Source organism: Euprymna scolopes, chromosome 22 (genome assembly GCF_053919585.1).
Source record: "Euprymna scolopes isolate OS-2025 chromosome 22, ASM5391958v1, whole genome shotgun sequence".
In the NCBI taxonomy this organism is placed as follows: Eukaryota; Metazoa; Mollusca; class Cephalopoda; order Sepiida; family Sepiolidae; genus Euprymna; species Euprymna scolopes.
Window position 1 is genome coordinate 97800007 of NC_136503.1, and position 23586 is coordinate 97823592.

Sequence of the window (23586 nt, forward strand, 5' to 3'; positions counted from 1 at the left end):
TATAAATAAGTGTAATTCTGAATAAGTACTGAAGTTTCTTATTTTCATGTTTTTTTTGTATTTTCATGTTTTTTTTTGTATTCATGTTTTTTTTATTATGTTTTTTGTATTTTCATATTCTTTTGTATTATGTTTTTTGTATTTTCATGTTTTTTTGTATTATGTTTTTTGTATTTTCAAGTTTTTTTTTATCATTTTTTGTTTTGTAAGATTTTTTAATTTTAAGATTTTTTTAATTAAATATTTTTTCAACTTTTTACAATTCTGAATAAGCACTGAAGTTTCCTTATTTTTATATTTTTTTCTCAACTTTTTTTTTAAAAGTTTTTTTTTTCTTCAACATTTTCATGTTTAATTTTGTTTTTGCTTTTAAATATTTGTTTTTATAAAATCTTTTCTTTTTTGAAGTCTCCTTTTTTTTGTTTAACATTTTGTTATTATAAAGTGTTTGTTTTCATTTTATAATTTTATTTTCTGTTTTTTTCTTTTAATAAAATTTTTATCTCTAGCTCCAAACCTACGGATATTAAGTGACCAAGCCGACATTGCTGAGAAACCACACTCTACTTTGGAAGAACAAACAATGTTGGCAACTAAACCTAAACAGAAAACAAATGTTGCACAGTTGACAGTCCAGCAGACTTTACCATTACCACAGTTGCAACCCAAACTGCAGCCTCGGCGTCACCAAAATTTAGCAGAGTACCTGCAGCAGCAACATCAACAAAAACTACAAGTGCAGCAACAAAACCTACAAGCACAGCATCCACCTCCTCCTGCACCACAACCCCCACCATCAACACCAACTCAAGCATCACCAAGCACAACATTTCAACAAAGTCCTTCAACCACAAAGCAACAACAAAAGCAAGAAGTTAAACAACAACAGTCTCCACCATCTGCCCTCATACTACCACAACCGACACCACCTCCGCAGCCACCAGCACCTCAACAACCGTCGCAACAGCAACCAACACAACAACCATCACAACAACAACAACATCAATCCTTACTCCTACAACAACAACTCACTCCTTCCACATCTCAAAGTCCGCTTCCGCCAATTGATTTATCTTCACACCCAAGCTTAACAGTTCCTGGGATGATGGTGATGATGGCTCCTCCAACCATTCCGACCACCGACTTGGAGACTGTGCAAGTCAGCCCTGATTTAGTAAGGACCTGCACATCAGATGATATACAGGGAGACCTGCAAAAAATCTCACCATTGAAATCGGTAATAAAATTCCCAATTATTTGTGCAATCCAAACATCTTTGTTACAAATATATTTCAGTTTATGTCTTACTTGTCCACCAGTAAATATCCAACAGTCTTTGTTTTATCATCATTAAATTAAATGCTCCCAATATGCACTTTTGCATTGTAAGATTGTTAATAATTGTGATGCACTCCTGTCTTGGCATTGCCCTGATTTGAGCCATGATAGCCAACCCTTTCAGTTCAAAAATAGTCTAGAGATTATTTTTTTTAGAATTTTTGAAATGAGGATTGGATTTTATTCTCACAACATTTTGGCTGATGTAATCTCCAACTTCGGGTGTATCTTGTCAAACTTGAGAATCTTTCTATCGAACTTGGAAATCTACAAGGTAGAACGATAAATTTGTCCCCTCAAAGAAAACAACACTACAGTTTTATTTTAAAATTTTTATTGAAAAAATCAGTTCAGGTAACTTGATTATGTAGTAGAGCTGACATCTGTTGAATGTAGCTGCCTTCAGCTTCAATCACTGCCTCGATACGGGTTCGGAACTACGAGCATGCCTTTTCCAAAAGTGCCGGCGGAAGTTTGACGAATACTTGACAGATTGTGGCAATCAAGCTGGCTTTGGTCTTGTAGGAGATCATGTTAGTGATGTTCTCGACGTATGACCAAACAAAGTACTCCAGCAGGTTCAGGTCAGGGGATGGGGGAGCCAGTGAGAGAAGGGTACACAGTCGTAACATTCTCTGAAACCAGAACTGGGTCTCTTTGGACGTGTGGGCTGGTGCTGAGTCCTGCTGCCACATCTAGTGTCTGCCAGCGGCCACCTAATTGCATGAAGGGATCACTGCACTCTTCAGCACGTCCAGGTACACTTTGGTGTTGACTTTTAAGCCGACCGAACATGTGAGGTGACATGATGTGATCTTCACTTGAAACCGCACCAAAGACTATAACTGTGTGTCTCCCACAGAAGAGACGTTGCGAGCCTGTCTTTGTTTTATCGTTATTTCCATGGCAGGTGCTTGTCTGAGCTCCAATCCCTCGTCCCCCCTCGCCAATCTTTCACGAGAAACACCCCTCTGGCTGAAACTACTGTCAATAATTTTCCCCCACTCTTTATCTGTGCCTAAATCCAAACGTAGATTCCATGAGCAAAGCTCCTTTCTTAGAACTGCACGCCAGTGGAACTCTCTGCCGCTTGCCTGTTTCCCACCTGACTACAACTTGGACGTCTTCAAGTCCAGCATAAACAAACTCCTGACAAACCACCCCCTTAAGTAAGACACTCTATCAAAACCCCCAATACTAATGATTACTACAATACTATCTCATTGATTACTGTACACACAATAACCCTTATCCCTGAGTGGCCTTCGGGCCTTGATAAGTGGTGACCCCCATGTAAAAAAAAAAAAAAAAAAAAAAGTCCCTTCCTGCTGCCTGCTTCTCTGACTGTAATGATATGCAGAAATTCAAATGTAATGTAAACCAATATCTTGTTAATCTTTTCTAGGCATAGTTCCAAATAGTAGCCCTTACGTCCAAGTAGAGATATGCCTTGTTAGGGGTGAATGTGAATAAAAAAATCCTTGGGCAGTGAAGAAATGTTAGGTGGGATGAACAATGGTGGCAACAGGATGCAGCAAGAAAAAAGTGTCAGAGTTAATGATAATTTTGCATGTTGTGTGCAGCACAAAAGCATTCATTTGGACCCTATTATGGAATGCCACTAAGATAATGACTGTTGGACATTTCTGTCTGAAACTTGGTGGACAACTCAAGCATGTTTATTTGTATCAAGTTTGGATTGCAGAAAAAATTGTTAATTTCATTAATGATTCCATGGGTGGCATTTTTTTACGGATGGGAGGGAAGGTGTCACCATTTAAAATGGACCTCCTAAATCATTTGATGTTTTTTTTTTTTGTTCATTCCAATTCGTTTTTTTTATTTTAAGATGAAATATTGCATATTGCCTGCTTCATGATTATTTTATGTAAATAGGCCAAATTTTAATGTTGGACTCCAAAAGTCATAAGTGTGGGGGACCCCAGAGCGGTTTTGTCGCCCGCTATAGGCTGTCGATTATAAGCTGCATTGTGGAACCGATTATTGAGAAGGTTGCATGTCTGATTACTAGAAGGGTTGAAGGTCGTCATTTGCAGATCGTACAGTATAACGAAAACCATCAACAATAAGGGCGCATGTTATGAGTACAATTAAAACATTAAAATGAAGCACGTCAAAGCAGGTTTACATATTTACATATGTACAAGGAATATTTATTTATACAGAAAGGTTACGAACATTAGTGTTTATGTGTATATGAACTTGCATGCATGTAAAAAAATGTTCGTTGCGTGTATGTCTGTGTCAATGTATACGAGAGTTTGTTGAAGTATATGTTGGATGTTTATTGTGTATGTAAGAGTCTGTTAAGGTATACACAAGTATTCGATCCTACCTTGAAGAAGGTGAACGCGTCTGGTCTAAGATTTGTATCTGCTCATATTGGAGGTTTGAATCAAAAAGGGGAAGATTGAGAGAGAGAAAGAAAATGGGAGTAGAGAACGCCACCTGTTGGGCAAACAGAAATTACAAGGACAAGTAACTGGTGCATACTGCGTATGTGTGTGTGCAATTTGAGTAAACACATGTTAGATTTTAAAGGCATGTGCCCATATAAATACTTTGCCTCTAAATGAATTGAGATTCTAACATATAGAAAAGCATGCAGAAAAACCATATGACGATGATAATGATAAAATAGAATATTTTTTCTTTATAAAATGCTAAATAATGAATTGTTGTAAAACTTCTTTTCCATGAATTCATGGCGGAAAAATTTGGTTATAATACATATAAGTTGTATCAGCACACAAATAGAAACGTTCAGCCTATAAAATTAACTTTAGATTCTTTTATGAAACATGAATGTGTTCGAAATGAATATTTCTTTTTAGAACACAATTGAACCATGATACTGTACTTTTGTATGTTTAACTTTATTTCAAGTGATTATTAGGGCTATGACAACAGCATATTCTTTTCATTGTTTTAACTCCCGAGTATATATACGACACAGTTCATCAACTGAGAACCACATCACTATATAAAAGCATATAAGATAACAACGGATACACACTCGGGAGTCAAAATAATGAAAAGAATATGCTGTTGTCATAGCCCTAGTGATTATATAAAAATAATTTCATAAAATCAACAGTTGGTTCTTTAATAAGACAGGGGCACATTAAAAATGAATGTTCCCGTTTAGAGTACAATTGAACCATGATACTTGACTTTTGCCTCTTAAAATTTAAGCGAAATCATTATTTGCAGATAATTTTATAAAATCAACAGTCGATTCTCTACAGTGCAATGTAAACCACAACATATTGTGGACTAAGTAACTGTAAGGAGGCATATGAAACTTCCTCTCTGTATATTGTGGAGGGGGAGGGGAGCTAGCTAAAGCAGGCAATCAATTGATTTGATTAAAAAATGGGCGATTTCACTGATTTCTATGACAATAAAAAATATGGGATAGTTGAACACTTGCTGATCCTCATTCCATCCCGGATAACTTCAAGTCTCCCTGCTAGTATGTCATATTTTTATGAAATTAATACCATATGTATAAAATTCTCTGACGAAGACAATGGAAGTGGTTTAAAATCTCTATTGCTGTTTATGTGTGAAATATCTACTTGCCTTCAACTCTATACGACACATGGGGACAAAACTCCCTTAAAACTTCAAATACATATATTTTATTGAAATTTAATCTGTGTATTTTTTTTTTTTTTTTTTTTTACACAGTGATCACCACTTATCAAGGCCCGGAAGCCACTCAGGGATAAGAGTTATTGCAAGTACATTACGTTAGTGTGCAGATTTGATGAAGTGTTTACTTAAGGGGGCGGTTCATTAGGAATTTGTTAACGTTGGACTTGAAGACATCCAAGTTGTAGTCCGGTGGGCAGTAGGCAGACGGAACAGAGTTCCACAGGCATGCAGTTGTATATAAGAAACTAATTCAGAGATATTTTCAACATTTCAACTTGTTCTGACTATATTAGGGGATAAAATGGGATGAGCTAAGAGTGAAGGAGCAGTGAAAACAGAAAGTTATAAGGTATTGTAAGTATAGGGGAAAGTCCATAGTCGCAATCTTCATTCCATCCCGAGCAACATCGCATTTCCCTGCTAGTGTCAAAGAAATGGAAGTTGATCTTGAGTATGTGTTTATTAGTTGTATTATATATATATATATATATATATATATATATTGAGTAGAAATGGTAATTAATAAAAACTGAAGAAAGTGCTCAATACTGTTGTAGAGCAAATATGCGTTTTATTTTTTATTACCGTATCTTTCTGTTAAGTTACATTATTGTTTCAGCTACACGGCCGTTTTTTTGGCCGTCTGTAGCTTCCTCAGACTTTTACAGAAATGTTTGTTATTATGGGATGAAAGAGTGAAAGAGTGAATGAGGTCAAGGGGCGGTGCGAGGAGGGCGGAAGAAAGAGAGGAAAGGAACAAGGGGGGAAGGTGGGAGGAGGCGCTTGGTATGTCGGTAATGTTTTAGTTTTGGAGTTTATATATATAATATTTTTGTTTTTTTTAAATTGCTCCAGAGAAGGTATGGAACCACTTGATGTAAGGCAGGGCAGGGGTTTTCAAAGAGAGGTCTACGGACCACAGGGTCTCCGCAAGTACAAGATAGAGGGTCCTAACCAATTTGAATAATGAATAGTGTCAAAGAAATGGAAGTCGATCTTGATTATGTGTTTATTAGTTGTATTATTTATATATATATATATATATATATATATATATATATATATATATATTATGTCTCCCTTGCATCAGTTTACTTAGTTATAGTCAGCTAAAGTGCTTCCTAACTTTTGGTGTGTCTGCTACTGGAAGCAGTCACAAGGCAAATCAATTCCTTCATTTTATATATATATATATATATATATATATATATAATTTTTTTTTGTTTTTAAATTGCTCCAGAAAAGGTATGGAACCACTTGATGTAAGGCATGGGTTTTCAGAGCAAGGTCTACGGATCACAGGGTCTCCACAAGTACAAGATAGATAACCAATTTGAATAATGAATACAGATCCAGACTTGTTTCAGAAAGTTACTTGTGTTTATTGATAATTGATAGTTTGTGCAAAGTAAAGTACATCTTCATCACTAAAAATCCAGTGTAATCGATAATAAAACTATTTGTAAAGGACTTTTCTTCTTTTCATATCATGGCATGTTCATGCCATAGATGAAATCATGCTTAGTGTTTTCCATAGACCTCGGTCCATTGTTGGTCCGATTCCTCTGAAGACATCACATGATTTTAACTTGGCAGAATACATGGGTTGGGTTGCTATTACCTTCCGCATCGCTGTGGCATCCGACTTGCACATTTGCATCTATCCATTGTCCTCTAATCATCTGCATAGCTGCAGTCAAATAACGTAACTCTTAATACCATAGAACTGTTGATCTGCTAGAGGTTCAGATAATAAGTGTAAATCAAGTTATGCTAAATTGGCCAATGATTTTCAATTTTCAGAAAATATTTGCCTCCTTTTTATTACAATTAGAATGCTCCAATTTTTTTTTTTTTTTTTTTTTTTGCAACACTCAATTTTCACTAATTGTCTTCCTAAACTATTTTCATTAATAATCTTCTACCTCATCGTTTTTCATAATTTTTGGATATGTTCATTACTGTGACATGGCAATTCAGTAGATATATTTCAGTTTTCAAATTTTGCTACACTTGGTCTTCAGGCCAAGATCACAGTACAGTATCTGTATGTCACTTTTTCTGTCCTCGGTCAGTAGAGAAAAAATCCTTCATGACTGAGACAACTTTTATTTTTATTCTAATCCAAAGTGCCCCTTTTTGGGGAAGTTGGATTTCCCCACATTAAAAACCGACATTCTGCTAACTCTGCCCTTGTGGGGAGACAAGTAAATAGGAATAACAAAAGAAGATCCGATAATACAAATCAGGATTGTCTCCCTTGCATCAGTTTACTTAGTCAGCTAAAGTGCTTCCTAACTTTTGGTGTGTCTGCTACTGGAAGCAGTCACACGGCAAATCAATTTCTTCATTTTTATTGTTATTGTTCTGCTGTATTTCTATTGTGAAGCGATTTATTCAAATAAAATATAAGAAAAGGACATTATTGAAAAGTATGCAATAAAAATCAACAAAATTATACAAATAAAACTAACACAATTATTCAATTTGCACTTTTAATAACAAAATTAAACAATAAGTTTTTATTTTATTTGAAATTTTATAAGAAATATTTTTATGGAATGATAAAAATAACACAATTAGTTTTGATTCATACTTTTAATAATAGCATAAAATTTTTTATTTTATTTTAAATTTTATGTAAAATGTTTATAAAATTATTTTTAAATGCGTTTTCAAAAAAACAGTGCAAAAATTGTTTTCAATAATTCTTTAAAAAAAAATAAAACTAATTCAATCGTTCTTAATAAAAAATAAGACCAAAAAACTTTTCAATGATTATTAAATTATTGAAATTATTGAAAACAGGTTTAAAAATAATTTCATAAACATATTTCTCATAAAATTTCAAATAAAATAAAAACTTATTTTTTAATTTTTTTTAAATCTACAAGTATAAACTGTTATTTTTATTATTTATATATTTTAAAATTTTTAATAAAATAAAAACTTAAAAAAAAAATTATTAAAAGTGCAAATAAAAACCAATTATGTTATTTTATCTGTATAATTTTGTTAATTTTTATTTTGTATACTTTTCAATAATGTTCTTTTCTTCTATTTTATTTCAATAAATCGTCTCACAATAGAAATATTGAAAAACAATAAAAGTGAAGGAACTGATTTGTCTTGTCACCCACTTCGAGTGGCACACACACCAAAAGTTAGGAAGTATGTTAGCTGACTATAACCGATTAAACTGATGCAAGGAAGACAATCCTGATTTGCATTATCGGCTTATCTTTGTTATTGTACCTATTTACAATGCCTCCCCACGGGACAGAGTTAGACACAAGGGTCGTTTTTTAATGTGGAGAAAAGGTACAAAAATAAAAATTGTCTCAGTCATGAAGGATTTCTCCTCCACTGAAAGAGAACGAGAAATGGAAGTGTCGCATCTGAAGAACAGATACTACACTTTGAGGTATTTATTTGCTCCCCCACTGAGCAAATTAGGCATAAGGCCGTTTTTTAAAGTGAGGAGTGAAGGGGAAATGGGGACTAACTCCCTGGGGAGTAGGGGAGCTGGATAGTGACAATTGGTATGAAGGGTTGCCCCTACATTGACCAAGGTCTTATCTGTGGGGTTGCCCCCACATAGGGTCTTTGCTTGCAGTATCTGCCGAAACAGATACTACACTTTGATCTTGGCCAAAAGGCCAAGTTGAAATTCCAAAATTGGAATATTGAATTCCAAGTGGAGCCAATGGCATCTACTGAATTATCACGTCACAGTAATGAACATATCCAAAAATTATGAAAAACGCTGGGGTAGAAAAAAGAAAAAGAATGATTGAGAAAAATGTAAAAAAAAAAAAAAGAATACATGCAGAGAAGAGATATAGGCAGAGAAAAAGTGAACGAACCAATTTGCCTTGTCACCACTTTTTAATTGCTAAAAATTGTAGAATTTGATTTTTTTTTAATAAAAGACAAAAATACTTGATCAATTTTTGTGATTTTTAGAATATGAAATTTTCATACCGTGACAAGTAGGTACATAGTAAAAGTTTTTTTTAAATTTATTTATTTGCTGACTATTATCCTCATCTTTTTATAGTTGTTATTTTAACAACGGCATTAAAAGAACTATAAAAAGATGAGAATAATAGTTTGCAAATAAATAAATAAAATATACAAATTACTCCTCTCAAAAGAATTCCAATAATTGAATAAAAGTTTTTTGTTTTTCTAAATTAAGTGCAAGTCTGTGTAAACACAATAAATAGAACTATTTTTAAAATTTGATTTTTATTTCGTTAAACAATTTGCAAAAAGGGCATAATATGGAAAGGCATCACAATTATTAAAAACATAAGAACTATTCTGGACACACTGGTAGAATTAGAACACCTGCATTTATTCTGCAAAAACAACACGCCATTCATGGTAATGCTTAAACATGTAGGAGTTTGTTTGCAAAAGAAATTTGTAACTTAGGGAGCAATCTAAAATGCTGTCCATAAATACATCAGATACAAGTCTTACATGAAAAATGAAGGTGAGTTTCTGATGGGCAGCTGTTCTGTACAGGATCTGGACTTTATAATTTTGCAGGCAAAGAGCAAAAGATCCTTCTCGTGTTGACACACAAAAAAAAATATGTGCTGGAATGCTAAAAGATTCAATATTTTTATGGAGCAATTTTGGTTTCTGATTGGTTGCAAGCAGAACGTGGCTCAATTTGATTGGTCAGTAACTATCGCCGATGTCTATAAGTAGAACGTTTCAGCTTTCGGTAATCATATTGCCATAAAACAAATATTGCAACATTTTACTTCAAAAAAAGGAATCACTACACAAGTCATGGAATGCATAGAAATATAGCAGAAAATTTTCATGACCTTTGACATTTGACCTTTCACCTCCTAACTTTGTTGATCCTTAGAATTATTATGTATTGAGCGCAAATGAAAAAGAAGTTTAATGAGCACATTTTCACAACATTAAATAATCCATGAAAAGTTTTCATAATAGTGAATGTAATGTTTAATAAGAAGGATCACCCGATCTGGGTTTGTAGACAATTCATATCACACATAAAAAGTTATTAAATCTGCACGAGACGGTAATGGTGAATAAAAGGAGATGGGAACTTTTAAACACACCGAAAGTTGGCGCACATGCCTCTCAATTTAGGTATGGAAGCACAGAATCGATACAATTTTCAATTATATTTTAAGGTTTTTTTTTCACCTCCTTATAATAAAAATACATAAACTTTTTTTTCAATTATTTTTTTTATTCTTTAATCACATAAAAAAGATATGCGATTAAAAAATCAATTGATAAAAAAGTTTATTTTTATAAATTTTTTGTTAATATATTTTTTCAAACATATTTAGGTTATTTTTTATTTTTTATTTTTTTCAAATATAGTTAGTTTTATTTAAACCTACGTAATCTATTCATACTTTTGTTTGAATTTAGTGTTTTGAACATATGTGAAATATTCAAATTTTAAAACTAATATAAACTAGTAATATTTAAGTATTGTTTTTGTAAAATTAAAAGTATTTAAACTTTGATTTTAGTACAAGAAATTTTTTTTTGAGACAGTGAAAGACGTCAAAACGAATGCAGAATTTCTCATTTTATAAAAAATAAAACTACTTGATCAATTTATATGACTTTTGGAATATGATATTTTGTTTCATCATGGGTGTGTGCATTGTACAGAGTTTTGTTTATTTTTTGTTTTTAATATAGGGGGATCCGTCATTTTTACAGAACTTGTAACGATTTATACTCACGATGATGCAAAGTATAAGAACTGACTAAACATTGAAATAAGAATTCATAAACGTTTGTGTTGTTCAACTTCAAAATCATTTTAATTTTTTTTAAGCCAATGATCACACGTTTTTTCTTTTTTGTGTCTTATAGCAGATATCGACAGTTCTAAATCCAGGACAAACTACATTAGCTGTGTCTGAATTATCCCTGCCTCAAGGAGTTGCTCAAACTTCAACTGTAAGCACTTTATTATTTACTACCTTTATTCATCCAGTGTTGCACATGCAGTTGTTGGTTGAAGCTGCGATTTGGAAAGGAGAACTGGTAGCAAACATTTAGCAGTTTATTTCTCAACTTTGGTATCAGCTGTTGCTACCTGACACGGACATCTATTATTGTATTTATCAGAATAAATCTATTCTATAGTATATCAGTTTGAAATTCAAATGAACATATCTTGGCTCAAACAAAAATTTATTGATTGAAATAAGCACCGTCAGAATCAACACACTTTTGCTAATGCAAAACAAGTGTATTTATGCCAGTAACATAAAAATTTTGCATTCTGGTGACAATGAAGTTGTTGAATTTTTAAGTTAGACGAAGAATACTCATTTTAAAATAGAAAAACAGAACAACCGATTTAGAGTCATGTCTTGTGCTCATTAAGAAGAACAGATCTTTTTTTTTTTTTTGTTTTTAATTGAAAAGTAAATATTCCCAAAAAATTCTCAAAGACAATTTTGAAAACAAATAGAAAAAATTGCTTTCAGCATGACCTGGAGAGTATAAAGTAAATGTTAGGTTTTCTTTTAGCAACCTTGAAATTCTCATCTCCTCCTTTATTTTGTCTTTTCATCCTTACATTTGATAAGTGATGTTTCTGACAAAGGAGGAAGAATTACCATTTTCTGGGTTAGAAATTGTTGTTGAGGGTTATGTGGAAATTTTCAATTCTCTCCTAATATTCGTTGTCATTCAACTGTCAATCTGTTCAACTCATTAACTCTTCTCCTTGTGATTACTGTGAGATAATATGCTTCCGGTAGCATTCATGCAGGAAGTTAGGAAGTACATTAGCTGACTATAACCACAGAACTCTTTATTTAATCTGCAGGGTTAGCTTGCGCCTATTGGAAGGAACCATGGTATAAGGGATAAAATGCTAAGTAATAATTAATTCTAAGTGACAATCTTTTGGTAGTTCAAGGTTCAATCTTTAGTGCAGGCGATATTAAGAATACAGTTACAAATTGATTAAGACTTTTTTTGGATTATGGCTGATGAAATGAAAACAAATAAAAGATTTAGTTTTAAATTCAGTACAGATTCCAGAGTTTGACAGAAAGATTCCTACGTTTGACAAGACATACCTAAAGAAGGTTGGAGGTTACATCAGCCAAAACGTTGTGAGAATAATACTCAAGATGAGAACAGTTGTTCCAATAATTCAAATAAAAATTATCAATCCTCATCTCAAAAATTCTTAAACATTTATGAATTATACACACATCTCGATAAAGGTGATCTCAATATTCTATCTTTCACTTAGTCATACAAGCACCAAGTGAAATATTGTTTCAGCAATCTGTCCCACTACATTAAATCTTCTCCTCATGGTTACTCATGAATAACAATAAACATAACCTTGATCAGAAGCTGGCATTTTTGAAGTGAAGAGATATGGCATGTGGATGACTGCTCCAGATAATTTCTCTCACACATTGTCTAAGGAATTTTTTAGCTAGAGAAAGAATGCTCATTTTGAAATTTAAAAAAGACAAACAAGTTTTTTTTTTTTTCAAAGATTATTTTTTTATTGTTTTTTTTTTTCTTTTGATAAATAATTTGTTTTAACTTAACTTTTATTTTAGTCAATTTTATTTCATGAAATCTGTCTCTGCTTTATCGTTTTTTTTTTTTTTATGGCAAGTGCTTGACTGAACTCCAATCTATGGTCCTCCCTTGCTAAACTTAAAAAAAAAAACCCACTTTACTAGCGACAACCGCCATATACAATTTCCCCCACTCTCTACCTGTGCCTAAATCTAAATGCAGATTCCATGAACAAAGCTTCTTTCCCAAAACCACCAACCTATGGGACACTGTTCTGCTGGCCAGCTTCCCAGTCGAATACAAATGGTAGCCTTCAAATCCAATGTAAACAAGTTCTTAATCAAATTCTAGCCAATTTACACCATTCACGATCACTACACTACCACCTTACATTTATTAAGCCTTATCCTCGAATGGCTATCGGGCAAGTAAAAAAACAAAAAAAAATTGTATTTCATAAAAAGAAGAAAAAGATCTAATAAAAATAAAAGGAATTATTGTTATGAGTTAATGAAGTTGGAACCATCATTGTAAACTGCATTTGATCTTCTTGTAGGCTTTGCTGCCACAGCTGTTTATGACTCCGGCACAGAGGCAACTCCATAAGCAGTTGCAATTCAAATCCCAGCAACTCCAGCAGACCATCTTAAGACAACAGGAAGAATTGAGGCAGATCACTGAGGAATTATCGCTTGCTCATCAATTTATGCCAATTTCCGATTCAGCCAACACGGGTAAGCAAAATGGAAAACCTTTAATTTACAAATTGTTTACTTTCCAAACCCAAATTTTATTATTTATTATGAGTTCATTCAAGACTAGCAGGAGGGTGTCTGACATTGCCTGATCGTGAAATATGGTTAAATAAAAAAATTGAAAAGAAAATGACAGGATTTGGGAGCCGTCTTGTGTTATTAAAAGAAAAAAAAATTCTGCGTGGTGGGCGTGCATAAGAAAGTTGAGAATTTTAAAAGTTAGGAAAGACAAAATGTTATTAAAAGAAAAAAAAAATGCTGCATGCTGGATGTGAACTTGCAAAACTTAAGTTTATAAGCAAACACACTATAGATTGGACCAAGATGTCATTGATGTTATCTAGTTGCAAATTTAACTTTTTAAAATGAAACAATGAATCGACCATTTGCATATGTGCGACTAACAAACAGCATCAAAATCAAGATTTTTACCTGACCCCCATCCCTTCAAACAAAACATTTCTACATGAAATAAGTCATGATTTTTTTTCTCATTTTTCGATATTATGTGTTCGAGAGATCGCTCTTTCCAACGGTACCAGGTTCATGCTGTTTCAATACAGATGACAAAAGTTTTTAGTGGACATACAAGCACACAAACACAGACAACTGAGACTTATATAGTAGAAGGATTCATGGTTTTAAGTTGTAAGATTGATTAGTAGCAGATTAATTTTATGGTCTCTGAACCATATTTGTTCTTGAATTACATTTTTCTCTTTAAAACAAATCTAATTCAATCTACATAATAATGATTTTCTTGCTCAGGTAATTCAGCGATACCTCAGACAACATATGCTATGATTAGGGCTATGACAACAGCATATTATTTTCATTATTTTAAGTATATATCCAACACTGTTAATCAACCGAGAACCACATCACTCTACATAAAAACATAAAATATCAACGGATACACACTCGAGAGTCAAAACAATGGAAAGAATATGCTGTTGTTATGTTTTTATTTTATTTTTTAAATTTTATAAGAAATATATGTTTAAGAAATTATAAATATATATATTTTTTTAATTTTAAAAATAAAATGTTTTTATTTGAATTTATATAATAAATATATGTTTATGAAAGTATAAAAATAAAATCATTGAAATCAAAATAACAAATGAAAATTTTGAAATCAAAATAACAAAATTTCAAATATCATAAAAAAACGTGTCCAATACATAATATCCCTAAAATAGTTTTAAAAGATTTTAAAAGTGTTTTCAATAATTCTTTTTTTCTAAAAAAAAAAAAAAAAAAACTAATTTCAATAATTGTTAATTAAAATAAGACTGAAAAAAACTTTTCAACGATTATTAAATAAAAAAAAAAAAGATTGATTGGAAAAATTTAATAAAAAAAAGAAATACATGTACAAGGGAGATATAGGCATGAGAGAAAAAAGCAAAGGAACTGATTTGCCCTGCCATTGCTTCCGGTAGTGCTATGCTGGAAGTTAGGAAGCACATTAGCTGACTATAACCACAGAATACTTTATTTAATCTGCAGGGTTAACTTGCTCCTATCGTAAGGAACCATGGCATAATGGATAAAATGTTAAGTAATAATTAATTCTAAGTGACAATTTTTTGGTGGTTCAAGGTTCAGTACTTAGTGCAGGCGATATTAAGAATACAGTTACAAATTGGTTAAGACTTTTTTTTGATTATGGCTGATGAAATGAAAACAAGTTACCCCTATGGATTAAATAAAAGATTTAGTTTTAAATGCAGTACAGATTCCAGAGTTTGACAGAAAGATTCCTACGTTTGACAAGACATACCTAAAGAAGGTTGGAGGTTACATCAGCCAAAACGTTGTGAAAATAACACTCAAGATGAGAACAGTTGTTCCAATAATTCAAATAAAAATTATCAATCCTCATCTCAAAAATTCTTAAACATTTATGAATTATACACACATCTCGATAAAGATGCGTGAGATGTGTACTATCATCATCATCATCTTTTACATGCTGGTATCTTGTAATGTTTTATATATGTGAGGGTATGATTACAGAAAATTGGAAGGTTCTACTTGTATACATTGGTGTTAGGAACTGACCAATCAAATGGATCCACGTTTTTCTATTAACCAATCAGAAACTGGAATTGCTCCATAGCAGTATTGAATCTTACAGAATTCCCACATACTTTTTTGTGCCCACATGAGAAAGATCTTTGCTCTTTGCCTGAAAAATTTTAAAGTCCAAGATTTGTACAGATCAGCTACTCACCAAACCTCTTTATCATCTCCAGGACTTGTACAGATCAGCTACCCACTGTAAACTCTTCTGAAATTAAATATGGCTTTCAATTCAAAGCATATGTTGGTTGGCTTTTAAAATTTGGCTTCCAAACTAACTTATCTCTGACAGGGTCTTTATTTATCTCTCTTTCTGTTTATAGTCAGCTAATGTACTTCTTAACTTCCAGCATATGACTACGGGAAGCCTTCACAAGGCAAATCAGTTCCTTCACTTTTATTGTTCTCCAGTATTTTTTTTGTGGAGCGATTTATTGAAATAAAATATAAGAAAAGGAGATTATTAAAAAGTATACAATAAAAAAATTGAAAAATACATATAAAATAACAAAATTAGTCTATTTGCACTTTTAATAACAAAAATTAAAATTTTGTATTTGTTTTGATATTTTATAAGAAATATATGTTTATGAAATTATAAAAATAAATGTTTTTATTTAATTTTAAGAAGTTTTTTTTATTTGAATTTATAGAAGCATATATTTATGAAAGTATAAAAATAAAATGATTGAACTTAAAATAATAAAATTTGAAACATCATAAAAAACCATATCCAAGACATAATATTGCCAAAGTAGTTGGCTTTGATTCTCTACTGCCACAGGAATTCTTGCAGATGACTACCGAAAAAGTAATTGTGTTATTTTTATTCATATTTTTTTGTTAATTTTTTATTGTATACTTTTCAATAATGCGCTTTTCTTCTATTTTATTTGAATAAATCGCTTCACAATCGAAATACTGAAGAACAATTAAAGGGAAGGAACTGATTTGTCTTGTGATCATTTCTGGTAGCGTTACACTGAAAGTTAGGAAGTATGTTAGCTCACTATAACCCACACCTGAATTAGGTTGGCAGTTACATCAGCCAAACATTCAAAATGAGAATGCCTGTGGAACTCTGTTCCGTATGCCTGCTTCCCACCTGTCTTCAAGTCCAACGTTAACAAATTCCTAATGAACCGCCCCCTTAAGTAAACACTTCATCAAATCTCCACTAACGTACTGTACTTGCAATAACCCTTATCCCTGAGTGGCTTCCGGGTCTTGATAAGTGGTGACCACCATGTAAAAAAAAAAAAAAGTAGTAACAAAAATTATCAATCGTAATCTCCAAAAATTCTTAAACATTTATGAATTACACATCTCGATAAAAAATGGTCAGACGTGTGAGATAATGATTTTACATGCTTGTAGGTGTTGGATGTTTTTTAAAAATTGTCTCCCAAGTTAACCTATCTCTGACTAGGTCTTTATTTATCCGTCTTTCTCTAAAATTCATCCTTATTAATTCCTCCCATATTTTTTTTTTTCATTTCTCTGAGCTGAACTTGCTATCTCAATTATTCTACACATTTTAATCTAAGAACTCTCATATATTCTTTATATTCTTTTAATGTGGCCATACCATCAAAGTCTCCTGTTCTACACATATCTCCCTGTAGTGTCCAGATAAATCTTTCTCTGAGGTCATCAGAGTTAAACCTATTAAAGACTCTCTTTACACGTCCATCATATCATTCTTGTATTGCTTCTCTTTCATGTAACATGTTTGCAATCTGTGAATTGTTACAGCAGCAACATGGGTCTAAAATCAAAGGACGATTCCGAAATTTTTCCTGATTCTGATACAATTCCGATACAGTTACCAATTCTGATTCTTTATAAAATGCTATATATTTAACCGTTTGCTAATTTTTTTTGCAATTACCATAGAAACACATGCTAAATGTGCAGATATTTTCTCAAATGTAAAAGCACACTTGTGGAGGGAGGATCTATCCATTTTAGTTTTACTGATTGTTTAAAATCAATAAATATTTATTATTTTATTATTACTATCAGTAGTAGGTTTTCTGTAAAAAAAAATCAAATAAAAAAAGATAATTAAAAAAAATCGTTTTTGGCATCGTAAAATATGCACAAACTTTTCTGATTCTGATATCAATTCTAATATCCCAAAGAGTTCCAATTTTCCCAATTCCTGATTCTGAGTAATTGTCCCAAAACTAGACATGAGTTTAACTAATGAAGAAGTATACTTTTATTTGAGCAGACATGTTCGTCGTAAAACAATCATAATTCTTCAACATGAAAACTGAAACAAAGCAAATTCACACATAAATATTTCAAAAAATAAAACGCACCATAAAGTGAAATATCAGTGATTATTTGAATCTGATGAATTTACAAAACTTATATGCTGACCTCTTTTTGCCGTGTTAGTAACCCTCAAAGACAATGTCAGTGTCGCATGCCGGTCGATTTGAAAAAGTTCAAATTTCCGTCAGGCGGTGTTCAGGATGGAAGTTCCTCCCACACCCTCCGTCGGCAGTGGGGTGGTGTGGGAGGCAAAATTTCACTCTAAAAAACTATATTGTCCACAATGAAAACTCCTACATTTACATGGCTCCCCAAAATAATCAATACTTATTTTCCAAGTTAAAAACCAGAAAGGGTAACGAATATTATGTCTCCTTGGTGGGGACTTCCTTGTTCTTGGCTTCATATAACATAACTAATTTGTATATAGGGCATGTCAAAGTTTTTATGATTCATTGACAAGAGGTTCAGTGATAATGGGTTTGGCAGGGGATAGCCGTTGCTTTATTCCAGATTGCTGTGAGTTGTCGCCTTCTTCGTCTCTTAGACCAAGAGGATCATTTGGTTGAGGTGGGGGGGGGCAACAATTTGTCAACCACTCTCGACTGACATTATGGTTGTTCACTGCTATTGTTATGGATAGTCTATAAATGATTTTTCTCTGTGGTATTTTAATGAAGGTGCCCTTGAATGAGATGCTTTAAGCTCTGATTCACTTGGAAATTTTTTGCGATTGTCCAAGCGTTCTTTGTCGCCCGGTGATGAGTTACATTTGTCGATGTGACCATCATATTTGCTGCCAGTTTTGTACAGGTCCGGCTGACTAGTAGCTCTTTATGACTAGGTGCATCAGCTGGCTGTCTGTTTTCAATTGGTTGGATGCAATTACATCAGTTGGTATTCAAGACAGAAGTTCCTCCGGCCCCCTCTGTCAGCAGCAAGTGGTGTGGAAGGCAAAAGTTCACTCTAAAAAACTATACCAGCTGAAATTAAAACTTTTACATTTATAATAAATAATAAGATCTAAATTATTAATGTATTTGAAATCTGTTTTTGTTTGAGCATATTTCTATATATTTTTTTCATTTTTCAGGTGCCCAGATGCTAATGATGAACCCTGCAACATTTACAACTCCCACCACAGAAATTCCGAGCACATCTTCAACCGCTCAGTTTAACCTATTACCACAGCCAATCACTATTCAACAGCCTGTTCCACAACAGTTTTTGCCATTCCAAATCCTGCCCACTTCTCACGGACAAATTTTGTGCCAATCTCCAAGCTCAAGTACATCTAATAATAGTACACACAAACAGCAGCAACAACAGTAACAACGCCAATTAAAAATCATCTTGATTGTTAAACAAAAACAATTACTTTTATATAGATCATGATAAAACCTCTTGCATACTTATTTGGTAACATGATGTTTAAACATTACCAGAATTTATTTATTTTTATTTATTTATTTGCGGACTTGTTATCCTCAGCTTTATAATTGTTGTTTCACAGCATTTCGGCCAACTATTTCTTTGGCCTTCTTCATGTGGTTAACCACGATCGGATAGGAATGCTAAGTCTTGTAACTGCATCCCCAGTAATTACTGCCTTCTATAGTTGTTGCTGTCTCACCATGTTTTGGACAACTAATCCTCTGGCCAGCTTTGCGTAGGATTGAAACCGCTATCTTAGATAATGCTCATCTGAAACTGTTGAGATTCAATGCCTGGCATAGTGGATAGAGGCATTGAGTCTCTAAGGTTCCAGGTGAGCATTGTCTGAAGATAGCATTTTCAATCCTTCTCAAAGCCAGCAAGAGGATTAGTGGTGAGACAACAACAACTATCGAAGGCAGTAATTACTGAGGATACAAGTAAGAGACTCAGCATTCCTATCCCATCGCGGTTCATCACCTGACGAATGCCAGGAGAATAATTGGCTGAAATGTTGTGAAACAACATCTTGGAAAATGAGGATAACAAGTCTGTAAATAAATAAATAAATATACAAATTACTCATCTCAAAGGATTCCAATAATAATACAAAAAATAATTTCCAGAATTACCTATTGTTGTAGGTAATGTGAGATGTATATCACTTAAAGAGCTACAAGATATTTTTTTTTTTTGCCTTTGTGATTTTTTGATGACGTTTTGCTTTTTTGGTGACTTTTATGTATTCGTTTTTTTTTTTTTTTTTTTTTTTTTTTTTTTACTAATTTATAAATATTTTTTCATATGTTCATTTGAAAATTAGATTTACTGCAGAAATCAAAGATGGCTGTTATTGCAAAAATATTCCGGGTTTGTCATAGCAGAAGGAAGAATAAGTTATTTCCGTAGTTGAAAAATCATCAAACCTCCTATAAATGTCAATAAAAGAAAAATTTAATATTCTTTTGGATAAGTATGTTTTTTAAATAGAATTGATTTGAAATAAATTAAAAAGAAACATGGCGATGTGTGGCAGTTGTTTTTAGCTAAACAGAATTAAATATTGAACTTACCTATTTAGTATAAAAAATCACAAAAAACAAACGTTTTACTTTATATATTAGATTAAAAAAATTTCTTGTTAAGTTATATATTTCTTTTATATATTTATTTGCCATAAAAATAAAGTTAAAACCAACCAAATTGTTAAACATATCCAGTAAATATTGACTTAATATCCAAAAAGCAATAAACAATATAGAAAGTCTGCAGTCAGTTCATCATCATCATCATCATCATCATCATTGCCTCCGTTCAATTTTGAAAAACAATGGATACTCTCTGTAAGGATAGTTTTTTTGTTGTTTTTTTTACATGGGGGTCACCACTTATCAAGGCCCGAAGGCCACTCAGGGATAAGGGTTATTGCGTGTATAGTAATCAATGAGGTAGTATTGTAGTAATCATTAGTATTGGGGGTTTTGAAAGAGTGTCTTACTTAAGGGGGCGGTTTGTCAGGAGTTTGTTTATGTTGGACTTGAAGACGTCCAAGTTGTAGTCAGGTGGGAAACAGGCAAGCGGCAGAGAGTTCCACTGGCGTGCAGTTCTAAGAAAGAAGCTTTGCTCATGGAATCTACGTTTGGATTTAGGCACAGATAGAGAGTGGGGAAAATTATTGACAGTAATTTCAGCCAGAGGGGTGTTTCTCGTGAAAGATTGGCGAGGTGGGGGGCGAGGGATTGGAGCTCAGATGAGCACCTGCCATGGAAATAACGATAAAACAAAGACAGGCTCGCAACGTCTCTTCTGTGGGAGAGAGATTGCAGGAAAGAGAAAAGGGCATCCCCCACTAAACCACAAAGTCTATTTTGTACTCTGTCAAGGCATATAATTATGAAGCAAAGGTTGTACAATCTCCAACCTGAATCAGCATTGCTTAAATCCAGTGGCAAGGAGAAATCCAGGATGACTGGAAACGATGCCGAGATAAGTAGAGAGCACATACAACGCCTGGAATTTCCAAATGGTCACCCATTTTAGTACTAACCAGACTCAACATTGCTTAACTTTCGTGATCAGTCAGATACATTTCAATTAATAAGCATAATTAATTTGAAATAAATTAAAAAGAAACATGACCTAATGCGTGGCAGTTGTTTATAGGTGAACAGAATTAAATATTGAGTTTTTGTTTATTTAATGTTTACAAATCCACAAAAAAGTAAACATTACTTTTATATATTAGACTAGCGGGGGGTGGGGGGAGGGTTGCCTGAGCATAAAATATGCTTAAATATGATATTTTAATTTGTCCAGATTTTGTATATATTATTATAGAGTCGTGATTTTAAAAGTAACAAAAAAAAGGGATTTGGGTGCCATCAGCTAGAATTGAAACTGAAACTTTAGGATTCAAAGCTGGTGATATGACCACTGTACCAATGTGACACACATATGAACCAAATTAAAAATAAACTAAGATGAATGTACAAAATGTATATCAATAAAAATTGTTTTAACTGGCTAAAGACCCATAAAAAAGCGGTCCATAAAAAATCCAATTATTTGAGGCCCTTCGCACTGCAACTTTTAGTTTCAGAGGAGATAGAGTTTAAAAATATGGAGACAGACAGACAGACAGACATATAGCCGTTTATACATTAGATTTTCAAAAATTTGTACCTATAAACATATGACGCGTTCGGGAGAAGAATGAAAAAAGTGCCTGTTAGTTTAAACTGAACAGAAAAATACAAATAAAACACAATAGCCCAATTACATTCACACATTTATTGTACACTGACAAACATTTAAAGAACAACACAACATAGTACAATGGAAACAGTTCAATAAGACTCACCGGCTGGTGGAATAAGTCCTTAGAGCTCACCTCGTGGTGGAAAAAGGTTCTCTTCTCCTTGAGAGGGAAAATCAACACGTCTGCCCGTGACCAAAAGTAAAAGACACAAGGAATATATAAGGGGCAGATTACTCCTCCCCGGTGTCCTCTAATTTTTACTCCCCTACAACACTCCCCCCCCCCAAAAAAAAATACGGAGTACTTTTGATTGAATGTTGTGAGAGGACTTTTTTTTTTTTTTTTATGTAGAGACAAAGTCTCTTAAATGGGCAGGCCATTTTACCTGTCTGCCCGAACGTGTTTTTTTATAAGGGCGTTTTTCCAATGTCACTATGACTGGCATCATTTGTGAGGGATCTACTTCTGAATATGCATCCTCGAGTGTTGCAAGTTTCAACCTGTCAATTGAAATATTTTGTTCTTCGCCCTTAATGAGGACGCTGAAGTACTTGTTGTTTTTCTTGTTGACTTTAAAAGGTCCACGGTACGGTGGTTACAGGGTATGCGACCTAGCTGTATCGCGAACAAACACGTGTGCATGTCTCTAGTGCCTTTGGCACATATGTGTTAGCGCACTTAGTTTAAACTAAACAGAAAAATGCAAATAAAACACAATAGCCCAATTACATTTACACATTTATTGTACACTGACAAACATTTAAAGAACAACACAGCATAGTACAATGGAGACAGTTCAATAAGACTCACCGGCATGGTGGAATAAGTCCTTAGAGCTCACCTCGTGGTGGAAAAAGGTTCTCCTCTCCTTGAGAGGGAAAATCAACACATCTGCCCATGACCATAAGTAAAAGACACAAGGAATATATAAGGGGCAGATTACTCTTCCCTGGTGTCCTCTAATTTTTAGTCCCCTAAATGCCAAAAGTTGAAATTTTGAGATTTTTGTTGCAAAACACATAAAATATCAAGGAGAAACGAATCACAAAAAAAATCATTGCTGAATTCAAAGTATTTATGTGAAAATAAGTATTTGAATATTTGATATACGCTTGTTGAAATTTGGATTCTTAAGACAATAGATTTTCTTTAAATTCTCGACCTAATTATGTTCTATTTGTTTGGATTTTTCCAGACTTGCAAAACAACGAGCACTAACATCATTGTCGTTCATTAAAGTCGAACATCTAAAAAATTTAATTTTGTAAGCCCTTTCAAATATGACTGGAAGAAAGAGAACAAGAAAGATTGACCAGTGAGAAAGAAACAGCAAAACTGGAGCGAAATAGTGGAGAAGAATATGTCAGTAGTTCTTCAAAATGTATTGTAGAAAAGGCGCAGGTTTGGAGAAGCATGTTCTTGCAAGAAAAAAATGTTTCGCAAAGATAGATGGCCCGGAAAAGATTGCGTTAATAATCAAATCATTCTGGAAAATAGGAAATTACAAAATAGCTAAATAGCTTAACGTTCACAGGAAACATGAGTTGGAACAGATACATCAAGAGTATTGCTGCTGCTGGTGCAAGGAAGATGGGCTCTCTATACCGTGCTAGAAAGTTACTTATGCCTGAAAGTATCCTGTACAATGCCACCATGCGCCAATGTATGGAGTACTGT

General features: G+C 33.2%; 1 protein-coding gene across 3 annotated transcripts in view; it reads left to right on the forward strand.

Annotated features, from left to right (window-relative positions):
- LOC145243555 (neuronal PAS domain-containing protein 2-like) overlaps positions 1–19834 on the forward strand; it is a 117601-nt gene extending 97767 nt beyond the window's left edge. The window contains exons 12-15 of one of the 3 annotated variants that reach the window (XM_080106532.1): positions 510–1237; positions 10906–10992; positions 13148–13325; positions 18811–19834. In XM_080106532.1, the coding sequence (XP_079962658.1) occupies positions 510–1237; positions 10906–10992; positions 13148–13325; positions 18811–19049 (1232 nt within the window). In that variant the 3' untranslated portion in view covers positions 19050–19834. The remainder of the gene's footprint in view (positions 1–509; positions 1238–10905; positions 10993–13147; positions 13326–18810) is intronic. The other 2 variants (XM_080106533.1, XM_080106534.1) reach the window with 2 other exon arrangements.
- Positions 19835–23586: the final 3752 nt, after the last annotated feature.